This window comes from Myodes glareolus, chromosome 14 (genome assembly GCF_982192425.1).
Source record: "Myodes glareolus chromosome 14, mMyoGla1.1, whole genome shotgun sequence".
Classification (NCBI taxonomy): Eukaryota; Metazoa; Chordata; class Mammalia; order Rodentia; family Cricetidae; genus Myodes; species Myodes glareolus.
Window position 1 is genome coordinate 22,921,312 of NC_142039.1, and position 22,038 is coordinate 22,943,349.

The 22,038-nt window shown below is 49.1% G+C and overlaps 1 protein-coding gene across 9 annotated transcripts in view; it reads right to left on the reverse strand.

Annotated features, from left to right (window-relative positions):
* Pfkfb3 (6-phosphofructo-2-kinase/fructose-2,6-biphosphatase 3) overlaps positions 1-22,038 on the reverse strand; it is an 87,630-nt gene that overhangs the window by 11,579 nt on the left and 54,013 nt on the right. For 5 of the 9 annotated variants that reach the window (XM_087896395.1, XM_087896393.1, XM_087896396.1 and 2 more), the window contains exons 2-10: positions 11,879-12,004; positions 10,365-10,461; positions 7,511-7,577; positions 6,985-7,059; positions 6,065-6,121; positions 3,192-3,316; positions 1,417-1,624; positions 880-1,026; positions 620-724 (exon numbers count right to left, since the gene is read on the reverse strand). In XM_087896395.1, coding sequence (XP_087752521.1) covers positions 620-724; positions 880-1,026; positions 1,417-1,624; positions 3,192-3,316; positions 6,065-6,121; positions 6,985-7,059; positions 7,511-7,577; positions 10,365-10,461; positions 11,879-12,004 — 1,007 coding nt within the window. Of the gene's footprint in view, positions 1-619; positions 725-879; positions 1,027-1,416; positions 1,625-3,191; positions 3,317-6,064; positions 6,122-6,984; positions 7,060-7,510; positions 7,578-10,364; positions 10,462-11,878; positions 12,005-18,784; positions 19,217-22,038 lie in introns of those variants that run through there. The other 4 variants (XM_048460784.3, XM_087896398.1, XM_087896397.1 and 1 more) reach the window with 3 other exon arrangements.

Genomic DNA, 22,038 nt, shown 5'->3' on the forward strand with positions numbered 1-22,038 from the left:
TTTCCTTCTGCTAACCAGAGTTACAGTGAGTGAAGACCAGAGAGAGATCAGAAAACAGCATGGTGGCCCACCAGGAATGGGAACTATGACAAAGGCTCAGAAGGGCACCCACTAGGTGTCAACACAGCCACCTGGCTCAACGCCCAGAGTACCACATGGCTCAGCACACTTCCACCAACATCGGCCTGGACCTGGCACAAGCCATCAAACACAGCATCCTCACAGCCAGCCTGTCTACCATGTCTCCGGCCATCCAGGGAAAAGCTTGGTCTGGAGTGAATCACCCTCCATCCTCTTTGCTCTTTCCTGCATCATCACACACATCAGAGACAGATACCCAGACTTCTCATTGTCCCGTGTGGGAAATACAACACGCTTCCCTTGGGGCTTTTTATGGGGTTCCCTTTAGTGAGCTTTAAGACCAAAGCCGTAGTAGAAATGAGCTCACAGAACTGGTAAGAGATGGGGTGGGTTGTAAAAGGCCTTGTGGGGACTCGCCTGGTACTGCTGGGGCCCCCAAGGCCTTCTCTCAGCCACCTCCATACACAACACATGCAACAGCTCGTTACCATTATAAAGAAAGGCCAACAGACACGCACGTAGGCCTTTTCTTGCTCACCTCGCCTGTGGGATATCGGTAGTAGTATTTATCCTGTTCACGCAGTGCGTACTCCTCAGGATAGGTGTCTCTGATCTCCTCGTAGGTCAGTTCTTCACACACACCCTGTCAGAGAGACCAATATTCACGCCAGGGAACTCACCTACAGCACCACCTCAGATAAGGGGGTCTTGGGAAGCCACCAGCATTCCATAGGGCCCTGGAGAGAACTTTCCACTCTTTGCCAGGCCTCCCCACAGCCACGCAGGCCTGGGACTCACAGCATCAATCTCGTTGAGCGCCTTCCACTGCTCATAGGGAAGCCGCAGGGCCTCCGCGGTCTGGATGGTGCTTTTCAGCTGGCTTGTCCACACGCGGAGGTCCTTCAGATTCTGCTCCTCCACGAACTTGCTCAGGGCATTTGCGAACTGAGGAAATGCGGAGACAGGGATCACCCCAACTCCAGGTCCCTCCGTTACGTTACGTGGTTACGTTACGTTCCAGGTTACGTTACGTGGTCACCCGGGAGCCCCCAAGGCCACCCAAACCCCCAGTGCCACTTAAACCTTATCAGAGTCCAAGAGGCCTGACTCTCATTTCCCCTTCCTCATCCACACTCACACGTACACATACAGACACACGCAAAGGCACCCAATATAGTACGGCAAAAAAACAGCAAATAAATAAATAAATAAATAAAAGAACCACAACACCCTGCCCTCCCAAGGAACTTCTACTCTCCTGGCGGGAGCCAATCATCCAACCGCCCTCCCGACCCCACTCAGTCGGCAGCCGGTATGTGTTTCTCTCTCCCCTACCTTCTTGCCTCTGCTGGACAGGCCCGAGTCGCCCCCGATCTTGCCCTGCAGGTTGTGTTCATTCTCCCCGTGCCGGCACAGGTAGATGGTGCGGGGCTGCACGTGGATGTTCATTAGGTAGTACACAATCCGGCTCTGGATGTGGTCCTGCACTCTGTTCACCAAGAACCTCCGGCCGACGTCAATCACTTTGATGAGCGACAGGTCCCTGCAAAGAAACATCACTGAGGACCACACTGAGGCTATGATGGCCCACAGGACAGCACTCCTCACCCTAGGCCTAGGCAGCTTCTAGAATATTTGCTTCCTGGGGGCCTAGAGCGGGGACTGTTGTCTTCTCTAGGAGTCAGAGAGGAATCGAAGGCAACAGTTCCCACGGTCGAGATGTTCAAGACAGACAGCTCCCTCAGTGGTGTACAAGCGTTTAAGTCTTGTATATCAAGTTCAGATGCACCTTCTTAAAAAGCTCTGGGTCTGTTCTCCCAGAGCTGGGGAGGCGGAGACAGGTTGTTGCCTGAAACTCACTTTCTTTGGCCAGTCAGCCTAGCCAAACCAGTGAGCTCCAGGTTCAGTGAGAGACTGTTCAAAAAGTAAGGCAGAGAGACTAGTGACGTGGTTCCGGGTGAAGTCGCTTTGCCACCAAGTCTGACGGCCTGGGTTTGATCCCCTGGACTCACAAGGTAGAAGGAGAGGAAAAGGCCTCTCAAAGGTTGTCCCCTGACCTTCATGTGTGTGCTGCGGTACATATGTATGCATGCACACACACAGGCACACAGCACAAACGCGAGCAAATAAAAAAATAAATAAATGTATAGATGTTTGGAGAAAAGAAAAGCAAACCTAGCTGGCCATGGTGGCACAGCTTCAATACCAGCACTGGACAGAGGCAGGCAGACCTGGGAATCTACACAACTAGCTCCAGTCTAGTCTGGGCTATAGTGAGATCCAATCAAAACAAATAAACAAACACCCAGTAAATATCTTTTTAAGATAGAACAGTTGAAGAAGACAACTTTCATACATTAATTCTATTGTGGGGGGTCAGGGAAGGGGGTCGAGACAGGGTTTCCCTGTGTAGCCTTGGTTGTCCTGAAACTCATTCCGTAGACCAGGCTGGGCCTCGAACTCACAGAGATCTGCCTGCCTCTGCCTCCAAGTGCTAGGATAAAAGGTGTGTGCCACCACCACCTGGTCTATACATTTATACTTTTAAAGACTTCTTTTTTCATTATTTTTAATTATATGTATGTATGTATGTATGTATGTATGTATATATGTATATACACACGCATCTGTGTGGGTATGTGCGCATACGTGCAGGAACCCTGGAGGCCAGAGGCATCTGACCCCCTGCAGCTGGAATTACCATTGGTTGTGAGCTGCCTGATGTGGCTGCTGGGAACTGAACTCCAGCCATGGGGAGAAGCAGTACGTGCTCGTAACTGCTGAGCTAACCCTTATTCTGAACCTGCCCATCCACCACTATCTCCCATCTAAATGCCCCCATCTCATGTGTTTTATTATGAGTGCAGCCCTGTATGCACCATTAACTGGGTCATGGGCAACCTAGCAGCAGTCATGTCCCAAGGGAAAGGGACCCTGCCCCTCAGCAGCCAATAGCTCCATCACCAAAAGGTGGGGGGGGGCGCTCAGGGACCCTTCAAAAGCCATTTTCAGAATTTACAGACACACTTGGGAGCTGTTTTATGGAAACCTCAAGAAGACATTTCAAGCCCCTCTGTGGATAATTGAGGGTGGCAACCTCTGGGAATCACCTGTCACATTTATCAGGGTCAAGAGGCTGGTAACTGGCTTCATAGCAATTGATTCTCTTCATGAAGTCTTCCATGGCTTCTGCCGAGTTGCAGTCTTTGTAATCCGGGCTGGAGATTTTAACTTCCTGTAACATCACAAAGAGCGGCTGATGAATCAATACTGGAAGACTCTCTGCTTAGTTAAGACGGCTGTGAACTGTCAAATGGGAAAAGCCCAGAAATTCTCAGAATAAAGATTATCCTACCCAGCGTCTAAGAGGGGACAAAAGAGTGTGGGTCAGGAGGTTTGACTCATGGCCTTATGGTTACATAAGGAGGATGCCCATGAAAAACAGACACGGGATCCCCACAGAGACCCCATAAGGGACCCATTTGGACCATACACTGAGGCAGGTCAGTCCAATAGCTGAGTCAGCCTGGCCCTCAATTCAGCAGGACCCCACAGAGGCACACCAAGGGCAGGCCTTTGGTTGGAAAAGGCACATTAAGTGTTGTTCTTGGGCAGGGTTTCTCCAACCGTCCCAACAGAAGCAGCATCTACCTGGGCTGGTCTCTGTGATGACATGGAACTAGCCCTGGAGCCTCTACCTTTTGGAGCTGCCCTTCTTGGACAAGGAGTCTCGTATAATTGGACAATTATGCTGAGAAACCCAGGTAGATGGGAAGGAAACTCCGATGGATTTTGGTCTTTTGAGGCAGGGTTTTACTATCTAGCCCTAACTGGGACGGAACTTGGTATGTAAAGCCGGATGGCTTCAAACCTTCCTAAAACCCCCACCTCTCTCTGTCCATAAGCGCTGGAATTATTTAAGCAGGCACCATGATGCCTGCCCTCAGAATTGCTTTTAATCTTATGATTCCAGAACTATAAGGCAGATAGGAAGATGGAAAGGCCTGGAGATTCCCAACGTTTTTGCTTCTGGTTTTATTTTGTTTGCTTGCTTTGAGACGGGCTCCTATGTACTCTGGGTTTCCCCTTAAAACCTTGACCCTATGCAGTCAAGGATGATCTTGAACTTCTGATCCTCCTGCCTCCACCTCCTGAACACTGAGATTCCAAGTATTTACTCCCATACCCAAATTATGTAGTGCAGGGGACTGACCCTATGGCTTCGTAGGTGGTTGACAAGCACCCTACCAACAGCGCCCACATCACAAACACAGTTGCCTAAAATCTGAATGTATTTGATGCTGCCGAATGGCATGTTAAAAATAGCTATAAAGGTCAGTTGTATACTAAGTGAATTATACAATAAACGCATAAATATAGGTCGCAAACCCCTGGACCTAATCTGCAAAGCTTTTAGGTTTAATCAGAGAAAGGTTTTCTGATCACAGAGGATCAGGGCCAACAGCTAACTATGTGAATGAATAGAAAGTTACTACTAAGACAGCTCCTAACTAAGTACGGGAATGACGACACCATGGGGAAAATGATTTCACAGCTGCACCATGCTTCACTATCAAGTAAAACAGGGAAAACAAACCCACAGAAAAACAGTGAAGCCCTCTCTCTGTGAGCACAGCCCTTCCTCGAGCTCCGAGCCTCTAGACCTGCTCCTCCTGAAGTCTGAGCTTGTTTCTTAGAAATGCTTGCAGACACTCCCACCATCTTGAAGAAAAAGACCAAGGAAAGAAGCTATAGATACTTAGCATCCCTTTAAAGGGAAGGTATATTTTGGGCAAGGTACACCTGTACCTTGGGCAGTGGTACACACCTGTAATTCCAGCACTCAGGAAAGAGGAAGCAGGCTGCCCTGCGTTCAAGGCCAGCCTGGGTTCCACAGTGAGATCTCATCCCCAAATAATAAATAAATAAGCAAATATATACGCAGTCTCACCACCTGCCTCCCCTACCTATGAAAAACTGGTTTTCTTTATTAAACATGTCCTATTCCACTATGATTAACCTGGAAACCAGAAGTGAAGCTCACACCCATAATCCCAGCACTGGAGAATCAGTGCAGGAGCCTCGAATTCCAAGATCAGCCTGGGATACACAGTGTCCAGGACAGCCTGGGCTCAGTGTAGGAATCTTGCCTCAGACACACAGCAACAACAACAAAGGTGAAAAGAAAATGATCTAAAAACCTAAGAAGTTGTGAGTTCATGAAGGAACTCAGATTGCTACATTCTTACTGTAACACGTGTGCCCACCCCACCAAGGCATACACAAACACACATGCACGTCCACATACATGCACACACAAAACTAACCTGTGAAAACATCTTTATCATACTCATTTCTCTTTGTGATCTATTGTTATCAAGTAATACTAAGGCTTAATCAAATAATGGTACCATTGACCTTGACTTATTTGGACAAGCTATCTTTGGCACAATAGAGTTGAAAGGAAGTGGTGCATCACTACACCGTTTCTTCCCAAAATCAGGAACTTTGTCTTTGTCATACTGAGCCTTGGAGGCTTTGGCCTACATAAAAGCATCATTCCCTACCAGCGACCTGGAAAGCAAAAGTGAACATCTGGATGGCCTCCGCTGTACGATGGGATGAGTTGCCCATCATCCCTGGCTACCCCACCATCACCTGGTTTCTGCCACCAGGCGAAACTACTTCCTGTCTATCTCCTTTATCTACCATGTCCCAACCAAGACATATACCTGCTGTATGTCCTCAGAGTCCTTAGAAATGGATGACCCTTAAGAGCATGTCCAGGTCACAGCCTGTGCTGTGCTAAGTTACTATCCCCATGTACTTCTGCCATCCCAGTATCCACCTGAAGACACCCAACCACACATGGAGCAAGGTGTCTGCTTCTCCGGGTTTAGTTACTATCCAGTCCCTGACCAGGACCGCAAATGGCCTCTCAGTATAATGGCAATATACAAACAGGGCTTCCTAATTATCTTACCATGATGTTGGAGGCCACAACAGTAGGGTCGTCACATATGGACTCAATGAAAAATACCTGGAGGAAGGAAGCAAGGCAGACATGTAAAAACAACCCACGAAAGGCCAACTTTGATGTCACTGTGACACAAGAAAGGAAACCAACAGGAAAAGGACGGGACTGGGGAGATGCAAAGTAAGCCAGACTCAGACAGACTCATGGTGCCAGCTATATGCAAAACCTAGATTTAAATGTGTATGGGGTGGGGGGATGACAGGTATCATGACAGAGGAAGAAGACTAAAGAGAGGGGTGAGGAACAACAGGCATGGAATACATGTACCCTGAAAGCAGAATCCAAGGGACTATTTTGGGGAGCAGAGGAGGACCAGTAAATCAGTAAAAGGGGGGGGCAAGAGAAGAAGGGAGGGCAAATAGGAACAAAGTATAATGATCCCCATGTATGAAAATGTCTCAGCAAAACTCATGATTTTGTGCTTTAGCACCAGAAGCCCTTGACCCTGTTTGTTAACCAAAATATTCATAAGGAGGAAGAGAAGAACTGGGAAAGGATTACTCCATAAAACATCAACTTTGCATGGCCACGGCCTTCACCCTCTGCCAGGGAGGGAGGGCTTCACTGTCCCTAGGCCTCCTGCCACAAGGAAGACCTTGTTTTAAGGCAGTAAAATGTAGACAACGAACTGTGAGTGAAGCTCACACCTGCACTCCTAATACCTAGGAGACAGAGGCAGAAGGACTGCTGTGAGTCTGAAGGCAGCTTGGGCTACAGAGTGCCTTTCAACAAACCTGGACTACAGAGTGAGACCCTGCCTCAACAACAGCTCGAGACAGAAAGAGGCTGAAGCCAGAGTCAGGCAATCAGCGGCTCCTAAGCTGTTTTCCACTCGGCATTTGCTGGGGGAGGCAAGTTTGGCTCACCTTGAAGTCATTTTCTTTGGCAAAATGAAGGATCATGTGTCTCCTCTCTCTAGTAGTGTTGGTAGCATCAAAAACCTGATAGAGAAGAAGGCGGCTCAGAAAAACTGAAAATGATACTTACCTAAACCACAAGGAATTCAATCTGTTGTGTCCAGAAATAAGCCCTAAATCCCTCCCTCTGGACAGGGTGTCCAAGCCCCTAACCCTCTATAATGCTCCCTCCTCAATCTCTTCCCTCAGCTCTCCAGCACAGCAGGGAAAAGGGGGAACTAGCAAGCAGTTACATACAATGAGGGACCAAGCAATGGCCCCTGACTGCTGTGGCAACACCATAGAGGTGGTGCCCAGATGCCCACTGCACAGGTGAGTGACAAAGCTACATCCCAACATCCCTCACAAGACAGACTCCTGAGTCAGGAGCCGCTTCAGGCCACTTGTGCCCTCAACCCTTAAAGCCACTCTACAGTAGCTCTCCATCCTGCTCAGGCCCAGGGAGGCAGAGGTGCCTGCGCCCCCCCAGACTTACTGCAATCTGGCCTCCTTCCTTCGTCAGGTAACTTTTGACGTCTCTCAGGGCAGCTAAGGCACACTGTCTGCAAACACACAGGCGGGAAAGCACTGGTCAGAGCAGGCCCAGCCACACAGTCGCATCCCTTGTTGACACACACTGATGTTCCCGTTCCAAGCTGCTCAGTGCTAACCAGGCCTGTTCAGGTCCAGGGCCCTGGACCTGGGGACCAGCACAGACACTCACCTCCACACAGTTGAGGGAGGCAGTCGCCATGCCTGGCTACATGATGGGGTCAGTTTCCCTGAGAAACGTTTATATTTGGTTTGGTTTTGTGAATTGGGTTTTTTTTTTTTTTTTTTCCCAGACCAGACCAGCTCTAGCTACGCTGCCCAGGCTGGCATTCAACTCTATAGCCAAGCTGGCCTCCAACTCCCAGCAATCCTCTCACCTTAGCCCCTCCAGTGTGGAGATTCCAGGCACCAGTTAGCATGCATGGCCTCCTTTTTTTAATGGTTTAACCTTTTGCTCTTTGTCTTTCTTTTGTGGTTCTGGGAACTGAAATCAAGGCCTTTGAGCACGCTAAGCAAGTGTTCTAAGATGAACAACTCCAGCTCCCTTTTCATTTTAGTTTGAGATAGGATCTCACTAACTTATCCAGTCTGACTTTGAACCTACTCGGTAGCTGAGGCTGGCCTAGAACTTGCTGACTTCCTGCCTTAACCTCCAGAATGCTGGGATTATAGGAACAGTGCACCATGCTCAGCTTAAAAATGAAACCTAGGGAGCTTTTAAAGAACTGGTACCAAGGGCAAGAGATCTAGCTCACTTGGTAAAGTGCTTGCTGACCATGCATAAAGCCACGGGTTCAGTCCTTAGCACTGTATAAAATCGGGTTTGGTGACACGCTCCACAATCCTCGTACTGGGGAGTGGAAGCCAGAGGACCAGAAGTTCATCCACAGCTACATAGGAAGCTCAAGGTCAGCCTCGGCCACATAAGGACCTATCTCAAAAATTAGTAATAAAAATAAAAATCAGTGCTAGACAGACAGGGTGCCAAATACTCTTATAATAGCTGTACTCCAGAGGCTAAGGCAGGAAGACAGATCCGCGTGTAAGGCCAATCCGAGCTATAAAAGGTACTGCCAAGCCATCCAGGATTCTATAACAAGACCCTAACTTAAAACAAAACAAAACTAATAACAGTATTAATAAAATAAAAACGGATGCCAGAGCACACAGAGAGAGCCTCACTGGGCATGCCTAGGGCTGGGCCTGGCACCAGTGACGGGCACCAGTGATTCCAGCACCTGCAGAACTGAAAAGCACCACCCTGTCACCTGCAGCTTAAGAAATCCTTTGCAAATGCAAACTGATGGTTCCCAAAGAACGGGGCTTTGTTCGCTCCTGGTGCTTAGCTGCTGCTGAACCAACTCAGGGCGGCTCAGTTCCTACTCCTGGGAGCAGTTCAAAGCAGACAGTCACAGAGAGGCCAAGAGACTTGTCCTACAGTACACTAGCTCGGTCTGAGGGCCACCAGCACAGAGCCAGTGTGCAGACTGGCCTTTTCTTCCTCCTCCAGAACCTGGAGTCACAACAAAGGAAGCCACTGGGTGGGAAGACAGCTCAGATCATAGTACAACCTGAGTTGGATTCTCAGAACCTACATGGAGGAAGAGGAGGGAGAGAAGGAAGCAGCGGGTGCTGGATTGGGGGGTGTGCTCTTGTAACCCCAGGGCCAGGGAGGGGGAGAACCCTAGGGTTCACCAGCAGCAAGCCAGTCTAGACTACTTGTTAAGTTCTACAGTGACAGACCCGACCTCAACAAAGAGGTCTGCAGAGCTGTTTCAGTTTTTGCAAATCTGCCAGCCACACGTGCCCAAGGACAGGAGTCCTTTGCATCTCCAGCACTCATCAAAACGCCACACATCACGCCACTGTCTGTAACCCTAGAACTGGTCCCCAGAGCTCACTGGCCAGCCAGGCTAGTTCCAGGTTCATTAACAGCCCCTGTCTAAGGGCTAGAGAGATGACTGAGCAGTTAGGAGCACTTGCTGCTCCTCCGGGACCTGGGTCTGATTCTCAGCACCCACCTGGAAGACTGCAACCTCCTGTAACTCCAGCACCAGGGCATCTGATGTCCTTTTCTGGCCTCCCCAGGCACCAGGCACTAACAACATACATGCTGGCATGGTGTGGGAGAATTGTCTGTATTCTGTCAATCATATTTTAATAAAACGCTGATTGGCCAGGCAGGCAGTATAGGCGGGAAAGCCAGACAGGAAGTAAGGGTGGAGCAAAGAGACTGGGAGTATTCTGGGAAAACAGGAAGCTCCCTCCGCCATTCCTGTGCAGACCACTGGAGAGGAAAGATGTAAGCTGCCCAGCTGAGAAAGGTACTGAGCCATGTGGCTAACGTGGATAAGGATAATGGAGTAACATAAGTTATAAGAACTAATAAGTAGTCTGACCTAATGGGCCAATCAGTTTATAATCTTATGGAGTCTTGTGAGTGATTTTCTTTGGGGTTTGTCGGCTGTGGGGTACCGGGTGGGACAGAAACCCCAACAAGCCGGCCCCTCATGCTACACTGGCAAACACCCATACACATAAAACAATTGTTTAAAGAGACCCTGTCTCAGAAGACAGAGAAGTAATAAAGGAATTTATCTGACATCCTCAAGCTTCCACATACATGGACACACATACCCACTCACACTCACCTACATGTATTATTTTATTATAAAGTGGACAGTGCCCAAAGAACACGCAAGCTTCTCAGGCCTCCACACAAGCGTACACACACACACACACACACACACACACACTCACACACTGTACACGGAAAACCCACGGCAGCTCAGGCTTACTTTCGGACTCTCATGGCTTCCTCGTTGTCAGGGCGGAAGAAGTTGTAAGAGCTGAACTGCTTCACGGCCTCACGTCGATACTCTCCCACATTGAACACTGGACAGGAAAGACAAGGACAGTCCTGCATGAGCCATCAGGAACAAATGGCTTCTCAGTCAATACCTTGCTGGATAAGTAATCTCGTATGGAGACAGTGTGGACGTCCCAGTCTAGACTTGTCATCCCAGGTCATGGTCTGGGAAACAAGGTCCATGACTCTTGCTGTACCAGAAGCTGTCTGCTAGGGACCAGATCCCGGTCCCACCTCCCAGTATTGTCAACCAGAACAGACTCCGAGAACAGTCAGAATTTGGGGGAATGGAGAGTGGCACGGAAAGCTACACTGTAGGAGTAAGGACGTTACTCAGTTGTTAGAGTCCCGTCTAGCATAAATGAAACTAAGGGCTGGATGCCAGCACCAACCAAAAGCATTGGACATGGTGATACATGACTGTAATCCCAGCACAGAGACAGGGAGATCAGAAGTTCAGAGCTTCTCATATAGCATAGCTCATTGGAGACCACTGAGCTATGAACACTGCCTCAAAAATCATAGACAGGCAGACAGAAAGACAGACAGACAGATACACGGATAAGACAAGACAGGTTGGAGAGTTAGCTCAGCAGTTAAGAGCACATGCTGCTCAATAAAGGATGAGGGTTCAATTCCCAGCACCCACATGGAGGTTCACAGCCATCTATAACTGCAGAACCAAGGGATCTGACTCCTTCTGGCTGTCCGGGACATGAGGCACACATGTACTGTGTGTGTGTGTGTGTGTGTGTGTGTGTGTGTGTGTCCTTCTGACTGTCCGGGACATGAGGCACACATGTACTGTGTGTGTGTGTGTGTGTGTGTGTGTGTGTGTACAATCAAAGCACCCATACATATAAAATAATGAAATAAATGTTAAGACGAATAAGGATGATTTATACCTATGATACCCAAACATTAGTGGGTCTCACTGAACAGCCAGCCTTGCCTACTTGCTGAGCTACTAACTCTAAATTACCCCCGCCATGTCTAAATTAGCCATGTTCCTGCTGACACACTGCTGATGATGAGATCACATTTAATAGTTACTGCTTAACACATGTAGACCTAGAGTCAAGCACCAGTATTTAAAGAAAAAAAAATCTCAGCACAGCGAGGGATTAGCATCCCTCTCATCAGAACACTTCCCATTTAATTGGGAAGACAGGGCAGGGGTGTATACAAATGTTATCAACAGCATTCAACGTGAAGCTGGGGAGGACAGCCACCCAAAGAAGGCTGCAGTGACATGTGATGGGACTTTCAAAGAAAAAAGATCCACAAAATATGAGGTCACCACAGTCAGGGAGCTTAAAGAAGGCAAAGGTGAACTGAGCTAACAGGACTGGGAAACAGGATCAGACTCCATGACCCAGGACAGCTATGCCTGCAAGCGGCCACCCTGAGAGGACCAGCTGTTGGCCTCAAGTCCTGGCTTACCTTTCGTGGGAACACCTATCCAGTTGAGGTAGCGAGTCAGCTTCTTGGAGATATAAGTCTTACCCCGGGCTGGGAGGCCCACCATCACAATCACCGTTGGCGAGTTGGTCAGCTTCGGCCCACAGGCTGGAAAGACCAAGTAAAGAGTCATCAATCAAAGGGCAAATGTTAATGCCAGAGTCCTCTGCCCAAAGACAGACTTCTGAAGAATGTGATCAAAGTTGGGTATGGTGGCACACATCATTAATTCCAGTCCTTGGGAGACAGAGGCAAGAGGATTGAGTGTTCAGAGTGATCCTGAACATAGTTGAGTTCAAAGTCAGCTTGGGCTACATAGAGTTAGTTCCCAGACCAGTCTGGGCAACAATGTGAACCTATCTTAAAGAAACAAAAAAGGATAACTCTAAAGTTATGAAGTCATTCCACATCTCAAAGTCTTTGCCATCTGATGACCCAATGGGACTACACTCTTCACCCCACCCCCACCTAGTGACCACACCCCTTGACCTTGTAGTTTAGTTTCACTTCTCAGGCAATATTTGGCAATGGCAGTTCCAAACATAAGGCACAATCAGATATAGAGGTACTGAGCCCCAGACAGTGATTCCAGTTCCTAACAGAATAATATAAGAGCATTTCTTGAGGGATACAAGGATGGGACCCTAATGCCAGGGAGGGTAGAATTAGGGAAAGATGGTTTCCTAATTCAGTACGTAAATTGAACAAACAGGTGGGACACAGACAGAGGGGAGCCCCAGAAACCAAGAGAAAAACTCCACAGAGACTTTCTTGAAGAAAAAAAAAAAGAATTAAACAGTAAGAATTTATCAAGTAAAAGTAGGTCAGGGACACAGAATGCTAGGACCCTGGCTGGGCACCATGCCTGTGCCTCTCACATCCTCCCTGACCACCCCCCTCCATCCTGCTGCCAGGATCTGGTAGATGCCAGGTTCAGAGGGACGCCTGAGTCTGCCAAGGTAATAGCCAGTCAGAGGGTTCTAAGTAAGCTAGTCACTAAGTCCCAGGCAGGCTCTCCAGAGAGACTCTTGCCTGTGATGAATGAGTGCCCCATATATCCTCAGAATCTGAATAAGACAAAACACAGGGACGGAGGTTTTCAAAAAGCAGCCAAAAGAATCCTGCTAGACAAACTAAAGTTCCAGTATTTCCTTGGCTGTCTCTTTGCCACTGAGACTCTTGGGCGACTCCTGCATCCTGGCGACAAGTAAGCTTACAAGCCAAAGAGGCTGTCTGCCAACTCTAACCCAGCTGGCCTTCTCCCGTCCCAGACACAGGCTACACAGCCTGCAGGAAAAAAGAGATGAGAGTCATGCCACCAATCTAGACAGATGTCAGATTTAGACAGAGGCTCATGGGAAGTATAAGCAAAGGGGGACACCAAGGTGGATCTTTTGCTTCTAGAGCTGCGGACTGACTAGGGTCTGAGTAGAAGCAACAGGGCAAGCAGGGGTGAGTGGTCTCTTTGATCATGAGGACCTGGGTGAGGAGTGTGAGGCTAGCTAGACAAGAAATTCAGAAGCCAAAGACAGGCCTTAGAGACATTCCCCATGAATGCATCCCAGAGGCCCTGGAAAGAACAGTTACCTAGAAGACAGATGCTCCTCTCCCTCCAGCCCATGGTCCCTTCTTCCGCCCTGATGACCCCACTGAACCATTGCTACTGAAAGCACCCAGAGATGCCTGGAAACAGGCACCCAGACATGCATGTGGACATGGGCAGTTTCTGTTGGAACTGTGTCAGAGATGCAGAGGCGGAAGCCAGCTGAGTTATCAGATGAGGGATTAAGTCTATCTACTAATCGCAGGAACAAACCTCCAACAATAGACACTTTGGAAGAGAAAAGGCAATACCGTAGACTCAGCAGAGTGCTGCTGGGTTTCAAGAGCAAATAAACCTAGATCACTTTTAGTTGACAAAGCAAAAGCCATTCTTCCCACTGCCCAAAGCTGAGGCACTCAGAGGAGCTGCAAGACCAAGTATAGCTTCGTCACCCAGACATCTGTGCATGGAAAGATGCACAAATAGTTCCAGATGAATCTAGGATCCCCCTCACAGCCCTTTTTCAGCTTATAACCCAGTTCAAGAGTCTCTCTGAACATACAACATCCTGCACCTTGTCCCAGGTTCTTTTCTTCATAAACATTTTTACTATTGGGAAAGAGATACCAGGGCTGAAGAGATGGCTCAGCAGTTAAGAGCACTGGCTGCTTGCTCTTCTAGAGTTCCTGAGTTCAATTCCAAGCACCCACATGGTGGCTCACAACCATCTATAATGAGATCTGGCACACTCTTCTGGCCTGCAGGCATACATGCAGACAGAACACTGTATACATAATAAATAAATCTTTACAAGACAGAAAGAGAGACCAAAGTCAGGTGGTGGTGGCAGCAGCGGCAGGGTAAACCTTTAATCCCAGCACTCGGGAGACAGAGACAGGCAGATCTTTGTGAGTTCTAGTACAGGCTCCAATGCTACACAGAGAAACCCTGTCTCAAAAAACAAACAAAAAGAAAAAGAAAGAAAGAAAAGAAACACCAGCCATGATCCCTCATCCTCCATCTCACAACACTCCCTGGATCCAGTCCTTAATGTTGATATTTCTTCTCAACAAACTCAATTTATTGAGTTCAACATAAGATTTCCTAAGACAAACATAATGTCTCCTTTCCTTTTATATAAATATTCAATGCTTTGTTTTATTTTGCTTTGTTTTGTATTTTTTAAGATAGGGTTTCTCTGTCTAGTTCTGGCTCTCTTGGAAATCCCTCTGTAGATCAGGCTGGCCCTGAACTCTCGGAGATCTGCCCACCTCTGCCTCCCAAGTGCTGGGATTAGAGATGAGTCACCACCACCACCACCCAGTTAATGTTCAATGTTTCATACCAGATTTTTTTTTTTAGCAACAAATCTAGCTAGGTATTAACTTAAATCCGGATAAAGGAATTCACAGATGTTCTATTAAAGTGTGATGGTTGATCGCCATTTGTCAACTGGACTAGATTTAGAATCACCATGGAAACACACCCCTGGGGTAGCTATGAGAATGCCTCCAGACTGGGTTAACCAAGGTAGGAAGACCCACTCTAACTGTGGATGGCACCATTCCATGGGTGTGGGTAGGCCTGAATAAAGAGGAAGGGAGCTGAACACCAACTTTCAAATCTCTCTGCTTCCAGCCTGCCGATGCAGAGATGAACTGCCTCACATTCCACTGCTTTCCAGCAACAATGGACTAGACCCTCAAATTAGTCAAAATAAATACTTCCTTCCAGAAGTCCCTTCTGTCACAGCAATGAGAACAATAACCGATATATGAAGGAAAAAGTCATTGTCTAAAGAGAGCTAGGCCCTGTGGCAGTTTGGGCGGATTCATACTAAAAGTATTTCCCATATTTTAAGGCCATAATCCTTAAGTAAGACTCACAAAAAGTCACCCTGTCCCAAGGGCTGAGCCAGCACTCTACAAAGTCATTAGGTTTATTTGCTCACAAACTCCCTGATTGTGACAACGAACTACCACATAACTCACCTGAAATGGCTATTATATATATGCCTGGCTGGGCATCAATAGATAGAATTCTATAAGATGTTGAATACCATACCCATCTTCCTTCACATGCAGTCTATTCTAAATCCTAGCCAAAGATAAACTGGTATCTTATTCCCATGTATTTAGAAAAAAAACAAAAAGTTGAGGACTGGCAAGATGGCTTTGCTTGCCTCTCAAGTCCAAGGACTTAAAGTTCGATCTCTAGAACCCACTTAAGGATAGGAGAGAATAAACTCCACAGAGCTGTCCTCTTCTGATCGTCCCCGCGGTATATGTCACCCTCCTCGTCAGAGTATTTTTAAAGGAGATGTGTCTTTGTAGCTGCTGTTTAAGGTAACTCTGTGTAACCAGTTTTAACATCCCTTCGCTGCATTAGCGATGGGATCTTTGTACCTACATATACTATAACCCAAGCCATCTATCACACTGCCCGAGGCTGGGATAGCTCACAGCCCAGATACACTTAAAACACAAAAACATAATCTTGAAACTGAGGAAACTAGGGTTCCAAGCAGGTAGCGGCACCCACCTATATGGCAGGCTGCAGGTGTTCAGTGAAGGTAACAGGAAAAGCAGCTCTTACTAGTAGAACTTAAAAGATCACTTAAGCTAATTTGCAAATACAGTCAAGTCTCTCTGGATTGTGGTTGAAACTGACGGAAGCTTCCAGTTTTGCAAGAAGCATTTATCACAATGTTGGTAAAGAAACTTGGCACTGAATTACTGTGCTTCACAGGCAAACATACTCAGTTGTTTTGTTTTGTTTTAAATTACAAGACAAGCTATGGAGACCAGGCTAGCTTGAACTCAGAGATCTACTTGCCTGCCCCGCATTCTTGAGTGCTAGGATTGAAAGCGTGCAGCACTATGCCTGGCCTTTGGAATTTGTCTGTTCTTTATGATTATTCTTTTAGCGTTGAATGGACAGCTTTCTCCATGCCATCTAGCAATAAGCCTCAGGAGTTGGCTGCCAATCTCTGATGTAAAGATGGTAACAGGGCGGAGCTGGGGCGCATTCACAAAGCCCTGGGTTCAATCCCCAGCACCAAGGAATCCAGGCATGGTAGTGCACATTTATCATCTCAGCATCTGGGAAGGCAGGAGGATCAGAAGTTCAAGGTCATCTCCACACCATAGTGAATTCAAGTCAGATCATGTCTGAAAAATTAAAAAAAAAAAAGGTTTAGATGAATGAAAACCCACAAAATAGGCTGGGTGTGGCGGCATGTACCTTTAATCCCATCTGAGTTGAGGCCAGCCCACTCTACATAGTTCCAGGCCAGCTAGAGCGCAGAGAGACCTTGTCTCCAAAAAAGAAAAAAAAAAGTCCACAAGATTCCCAGTGTTAGCACAAAAGCCATTTCTTTTCTCTAGTGCAGTCAGAAACAAATTGAGTATAGGAAAGACAGGACTTAAAATATGAATATGTAGTAAATACCCTGGCTGCAGATATTCACATGTGAAGGGATGTGTCACACAGAAGAATTCCAGAAGCTGGTGAACTGGTCACCTTAATCCGTCAGCTTTAGCCCCACACCTCAAGCTCTAAATGACTCTGACAGCAACCCTTTGCAAAGCTCTCAACTCCGTGACAGACGTGCAAGCTCACAGAATCTAATGATCAGATTCTGAAGCCTGGAGGAGGGGCACAGAGATGCACTGTGATGTCCCTCAATATTACTACTGTCAGCCCCACTGATCTTAGGGTCCTTGCAAAAGTTGCCACGGTTCCTGAAGACCCAAACAAGAAGAACACACACATGCAACTCCCGGCTTTATATATACATATGAAGCCAGTCATTGTTTTGGGTGACCAATTTCTGTCCAAAAATGTGTTACAATTTTTCTAATTAAAAAGTCTAGAAGGGCCAGATGGTGGTGGCAAACACCTTTAATCCCAGCATTCGGCAATCAGAGGCAGGCAAATCTCTGAGTTCGAGGTCAGCCTGGTCTACAGAGTGAGTTCCAGGACAGGATTCAAAGCTACTGAGAAACCCTGTCTCGGGCACGGGGATGGGGGGGGGGGGGGGCTGAGGGGGGAGGGTCCAAGGGTTTAAATTTGGTCTTGACCAACTTTTCCTGGTTTATTGTTGTTTACTTATTTATTTATTGGGTAGAGCCTCACTCTTCAGTTCAGTTCATGGTTCTCTTAACCTCAGCCTCCTCAGTTAACCGGTTACAGCGCGATGCGATTATAGGTGTGCCACCAGGTTTGGCCCTTCCCTGGAGCATTTTTATAAAGGCAGCCCCAGTGCATAAACATGTCTGACAGGGTTTAGGAAAGGAGACCTGCCAAGCCCTTGCCCCTGACTTCCTTGTCAAAAGAGAAAAGGAGCCCTGTCTTAGGAACGGGTTCCAGGGTTCCACCAAGGCCCTCAGGTCCAGCAGAGAAGACATGCTGGAGGTGTCTCATACTGCACCACAGGGAAGCTGGGCTCAGGTCGGCAGGGAAGTTGGTGACTCAGGCATTCAATGCTCCAAAAGAGCTGTCATGTCCTGTGATGACCATCTATCCTGTGAAACGTGGCAGTGGAGAAGCCTACCCTGAAGTCCGGCGCTCAAGTGTCCCCAAGGTGACAGGAAACCACCTCCCGGCTTTGTCACTGGATTCCATGGTTACAATTCAAGCTACAAACGTGGTCTGAGCCTCATGCCCACAAGGCAGCCACTTCTGTCTACCTCCATGGGCTCCTAGGCGTGCTGCCTAGAAGGAACACATCGCCTTTAGAGCAATTCCATCCGTCTTTCCTGAGGTACCTTTCCCAAGCTAGGGATGGAATTGAACGAAACCTTCCCAAATCGTTTACCGGCAGCAACAGGTGGGTCACGAAGGCAATCGGCCAGCAAATTCCGTGCTCCGGGTAAATGAGCGCACCTGTGAAACGCCACCAGCATGTAGTCAGCAAACCCATAGACCATCCCTGAAACCAAGAGCCTGCAATCGCCGGAGTGAGGGTGGACACGGGAATAGACGGAGGTACAGAGATACAAGGGAGGGAGGGAGAATGAACCTGCGGAGAGCCCAAGAAAAGGGGCGGTGGCGACCGCGGCCGAGCACCAAGTACAATCGGGGCACCAGGTCTTCTCAGCCTCTGGGAGGCGCTGGCTCCATGATCTCAGGTCAGGCCAGGCACACTGGAGGTTTCCGGAACCACAGCGCCCCTGCAGCCCAGCCCGGGAGACGCAGCCCGCCGCCACCCCCGCCTTGCCCGGCCGACCGGCACGAGTGCGCTTCCCGCAGAGGAGAACCGGCACAAAGCCGCTGCACACACAATGGCCGGGTTCTGCACGCGGCGCTGTCTGCAACCTAGCCCCCCGCGCAGCTGCACTCACTTCTGGGCAACGAGGGTCGGTGATCGACAGGCACCCAGATCTTCTGCACCCGGCTCTGAGTCAGTTCCAAAGGCATTTTCGTAGCTGCACTCGGCGACCCGCCGCCACCCCAGGAGAAGAGACTCCGACTTGGGGAGAAGAGCAGTTGCAGATCCCCCCGGAACAAAGGACAGGAAGGGTGCGTCCGCCTGTACGCGGCTGGGCGCTCCCTTGAGCTGCTTTGAAAAATGTGCTTTGTGCGAAGTCTTGGAGGATCGCCTGAGCGGAGACACGAGACGGATGAGATCGGCGCGGGCTGGCGGCGGCGCGCAATGCTGGCTGACTGGTCGGCTCTGTTCAGAAGCTCAGGGATGCTCCAGCACAGTGACAGCCGCGCTCCCGCCACCCAGCACTGCCACTTGCTCCTCTCCGGCTCTATCGGGATGCCACACGCACTGCCCGGCCTTTTAAGATCTGACCGGTAACGCGGCGCGTCAGCCTCGGGGCGGGCCGCATTCTTTGCGTCCCAGCCTCCTTTCACGTGGAGAGAAGGGTGGGCAAGGCCAAGAAATAGCCTGCTGCCGCCCTCTGCGGGCAGGCGAGAGCAGCACGCTCGGCTCCTGCAACCCAGTCTGGCTCTCTAGTCCTCTTTTACGTCGCTAAACCTATCCCCTAAGAGCATCTCCAGATGCTGTATTAAAAGGTATCTTCCCAATTCGGCCTTTCAAGCAGTGGGGCCCCAATAGCAAGCAACACAATTCCAAGCTTTGGGGTCGACACAGTCCAAGAGAAAACCCAGGTCAGATCTGCCTTCTGTTAATACCTGTGCGTCATCACCCACTATGTCCTCTGCCACGGCTGTCACTGCCACCGTCCTTCGGGCACGGGCACTTTTTTTTTTCTTTCTGAATGCCCTAGAAACCTAAGCTTGGGCAGTGTCGTCACCCCTCACCCAGTCCCGCATTGCTAGGCACTTGGAGAGAGCAAAAAAAGTAAAGGAGGTTCAATAGAAACGGAACTTTGGGGTAGAGGGGAGGAGTTGGTATATTTATTTTCCCTTTCAACACGAACCATATCCCACAGACCTTTCTCTCTGCAAATGAATAAAACGTAGAGCCCATTCCCACCTTCACTACCGGACTATAAGCCCCGAGGCTTATAGTCGATAGGTAGCCAGATCCTAAACGCATGTCACTTCCTCCGGTACACCCTGCCACTTTTAGTTTGATGTGAACATGCCCCCGCTTCCTTTCCCGATATTCGCACTTTACATAGACTGGCGATACACGACAGGCATTCAGTAAACTGCTAGAAGCCATTGATTCAGCGACAATCTGGGGGTCCTTTGGCGGGGAAGCATGGCACTTTAAATGTGTCTTTAGCGAGTGAAGCCTCCGCACTGAAGCACTGCCCTGCCCAGTCTAGCGGCGAGCCGTACACGTCGCGATGAAGCTGGGCTGTGATTGGAGGCGCTCGCGGAACCCCACACTGCAGTGGAAAAGTCTGCGCAGAGGCTGCCACACGTCGCGCACGTCCTGCATGCTCTGCTGGGAGGGCGCCGGCTTCCAAGCGGCGGGCGCAGCTGCTCTGCTCCCAACCCAGCCTGCCCCGCCCGGGACCTCCGCCTTCACCAGCAGCCTGGAGAGCCCAGGAGACCTGGTGCGCAAGGAGTCTCCCACCTGGCTAGTAGACCCTGGAGACTTCCGGGCTCTGACCCCCATTCCCGCACCCCACCCTCCCGTGCCACCTTCCTCAGAGCCTGCCCCCACTCTCAGGACAGCTTTGCTGACCGTCTGGTGTCTGTGCACAGGCAGCTGTTCAGAAACCCGGTGCGCTGCATTTGAACTTGTTTTTCTGCAGTGAGAGCAAATGCCAGAGGTAACACCCTAGAATGCCCAAGGGTGAGTCCCGCTCCACTCCTGAAATCAGAGTGGACTGACTCGACAAGGAAAACGTCGAGTGTACGTGTCTCTTGGAAGGGTCCCCCTCACTGGGTTTGCAGGGTGCGGAGCAGGAAGCGGGGCGTTGGGGGTAGTATAGGTGACGGTGCATCCCAGCCAGGAGACACCCCCACCTTGCTCCCCAGCAACCTCAGTGCACCTAGACACATGTTCAAATTCCCACTGTTTTCTTTGTTTGAGACAGGGCTTTCCTATGTAGTCCAGGCCGGCCTAGAGCTTGCTCCTTTCTCAGCCTGGTATTACAGGCCCGTGCCATGCCCTTGGCTGCCCACTTGAGATTCTGCAGACACCTACAAGCCAGTCCAGTGGTCAGATGGCATTCCTTCACCTCAAAACTTAGGAACAGATTGCTGGGAGTTCATGGAGAACAGGGTGGGAATGGCACCCCTACAGATCAATCTTTATTTATACCTTTCATCATTTGCTGAAATTTATTTTTCTCCCTTTTATTATTATTTTTATTAATTTATTTTACATCCCCTGCCTTCTCTCCTCCCACTCCTCCCCGTCACCCCCTCATCCACCCCTCCTCCATAACTCTCAGAAAGGGACAGGCCTCCCCTGGGCATCAGCAAAGCAGGGCATATCAAGCTGCCATAAGACCAAGCACTTCCCCCTGTATAGATGCTGGGCAAGGCAACCCAGCATGAGGAATAGGTTCCCAAGAGCCAGACAAAGCACCAGGGACAGCCCCTGTTCCTAATGCTGAGAGTCCCACACACAGAACAAGCTACACACCTGTCATGTATATGCAGCGGTCCCAGGTCAGTCCCACGCAGGCTCCCTGATTGTTGGTTCAGATTCCATGAGTTCCCAGGAGCCAGACTATTGGTTTCTGTTTTCCTGAGATGCTCCTGACCCCACTTTTCCTATACTTCCTCCCCCTTCTCCTCAGCAGGATTCCCCTATCACAAGGTTTGGTCATGGGTCTCTGAAACTGCCTCCATCAGTCAATGGATGAAGGATCTCCAATGACAACCAAGAACTTCACCAACTCCACATCTGACAAAAAGTTGGTCTTTAAAATAGATAAAGAACTCAAGAAACTAGACATCAAAGAACTAAGTCATCCAATTAAAAAATGGGGCACTGACCTAAACAGAGAATTCTGAACAGAACATTTCAAATGGCAGAGAATCACTTAAAAAATGTTCAACTCTAGCTGCCATCTTGCGTTCCCGTGTGTGTGTGTGTGTGTGTGTGTGTGTGTGTGTGTGTGCGCGCGCGCGCGCGCGCGTGCGCGTGCCTTATCTCAGCTGGTCCGCCCGAGACCCCCTAAGTGCAAACCCTAGTCCCCAGCGTGGCCCCATTTCC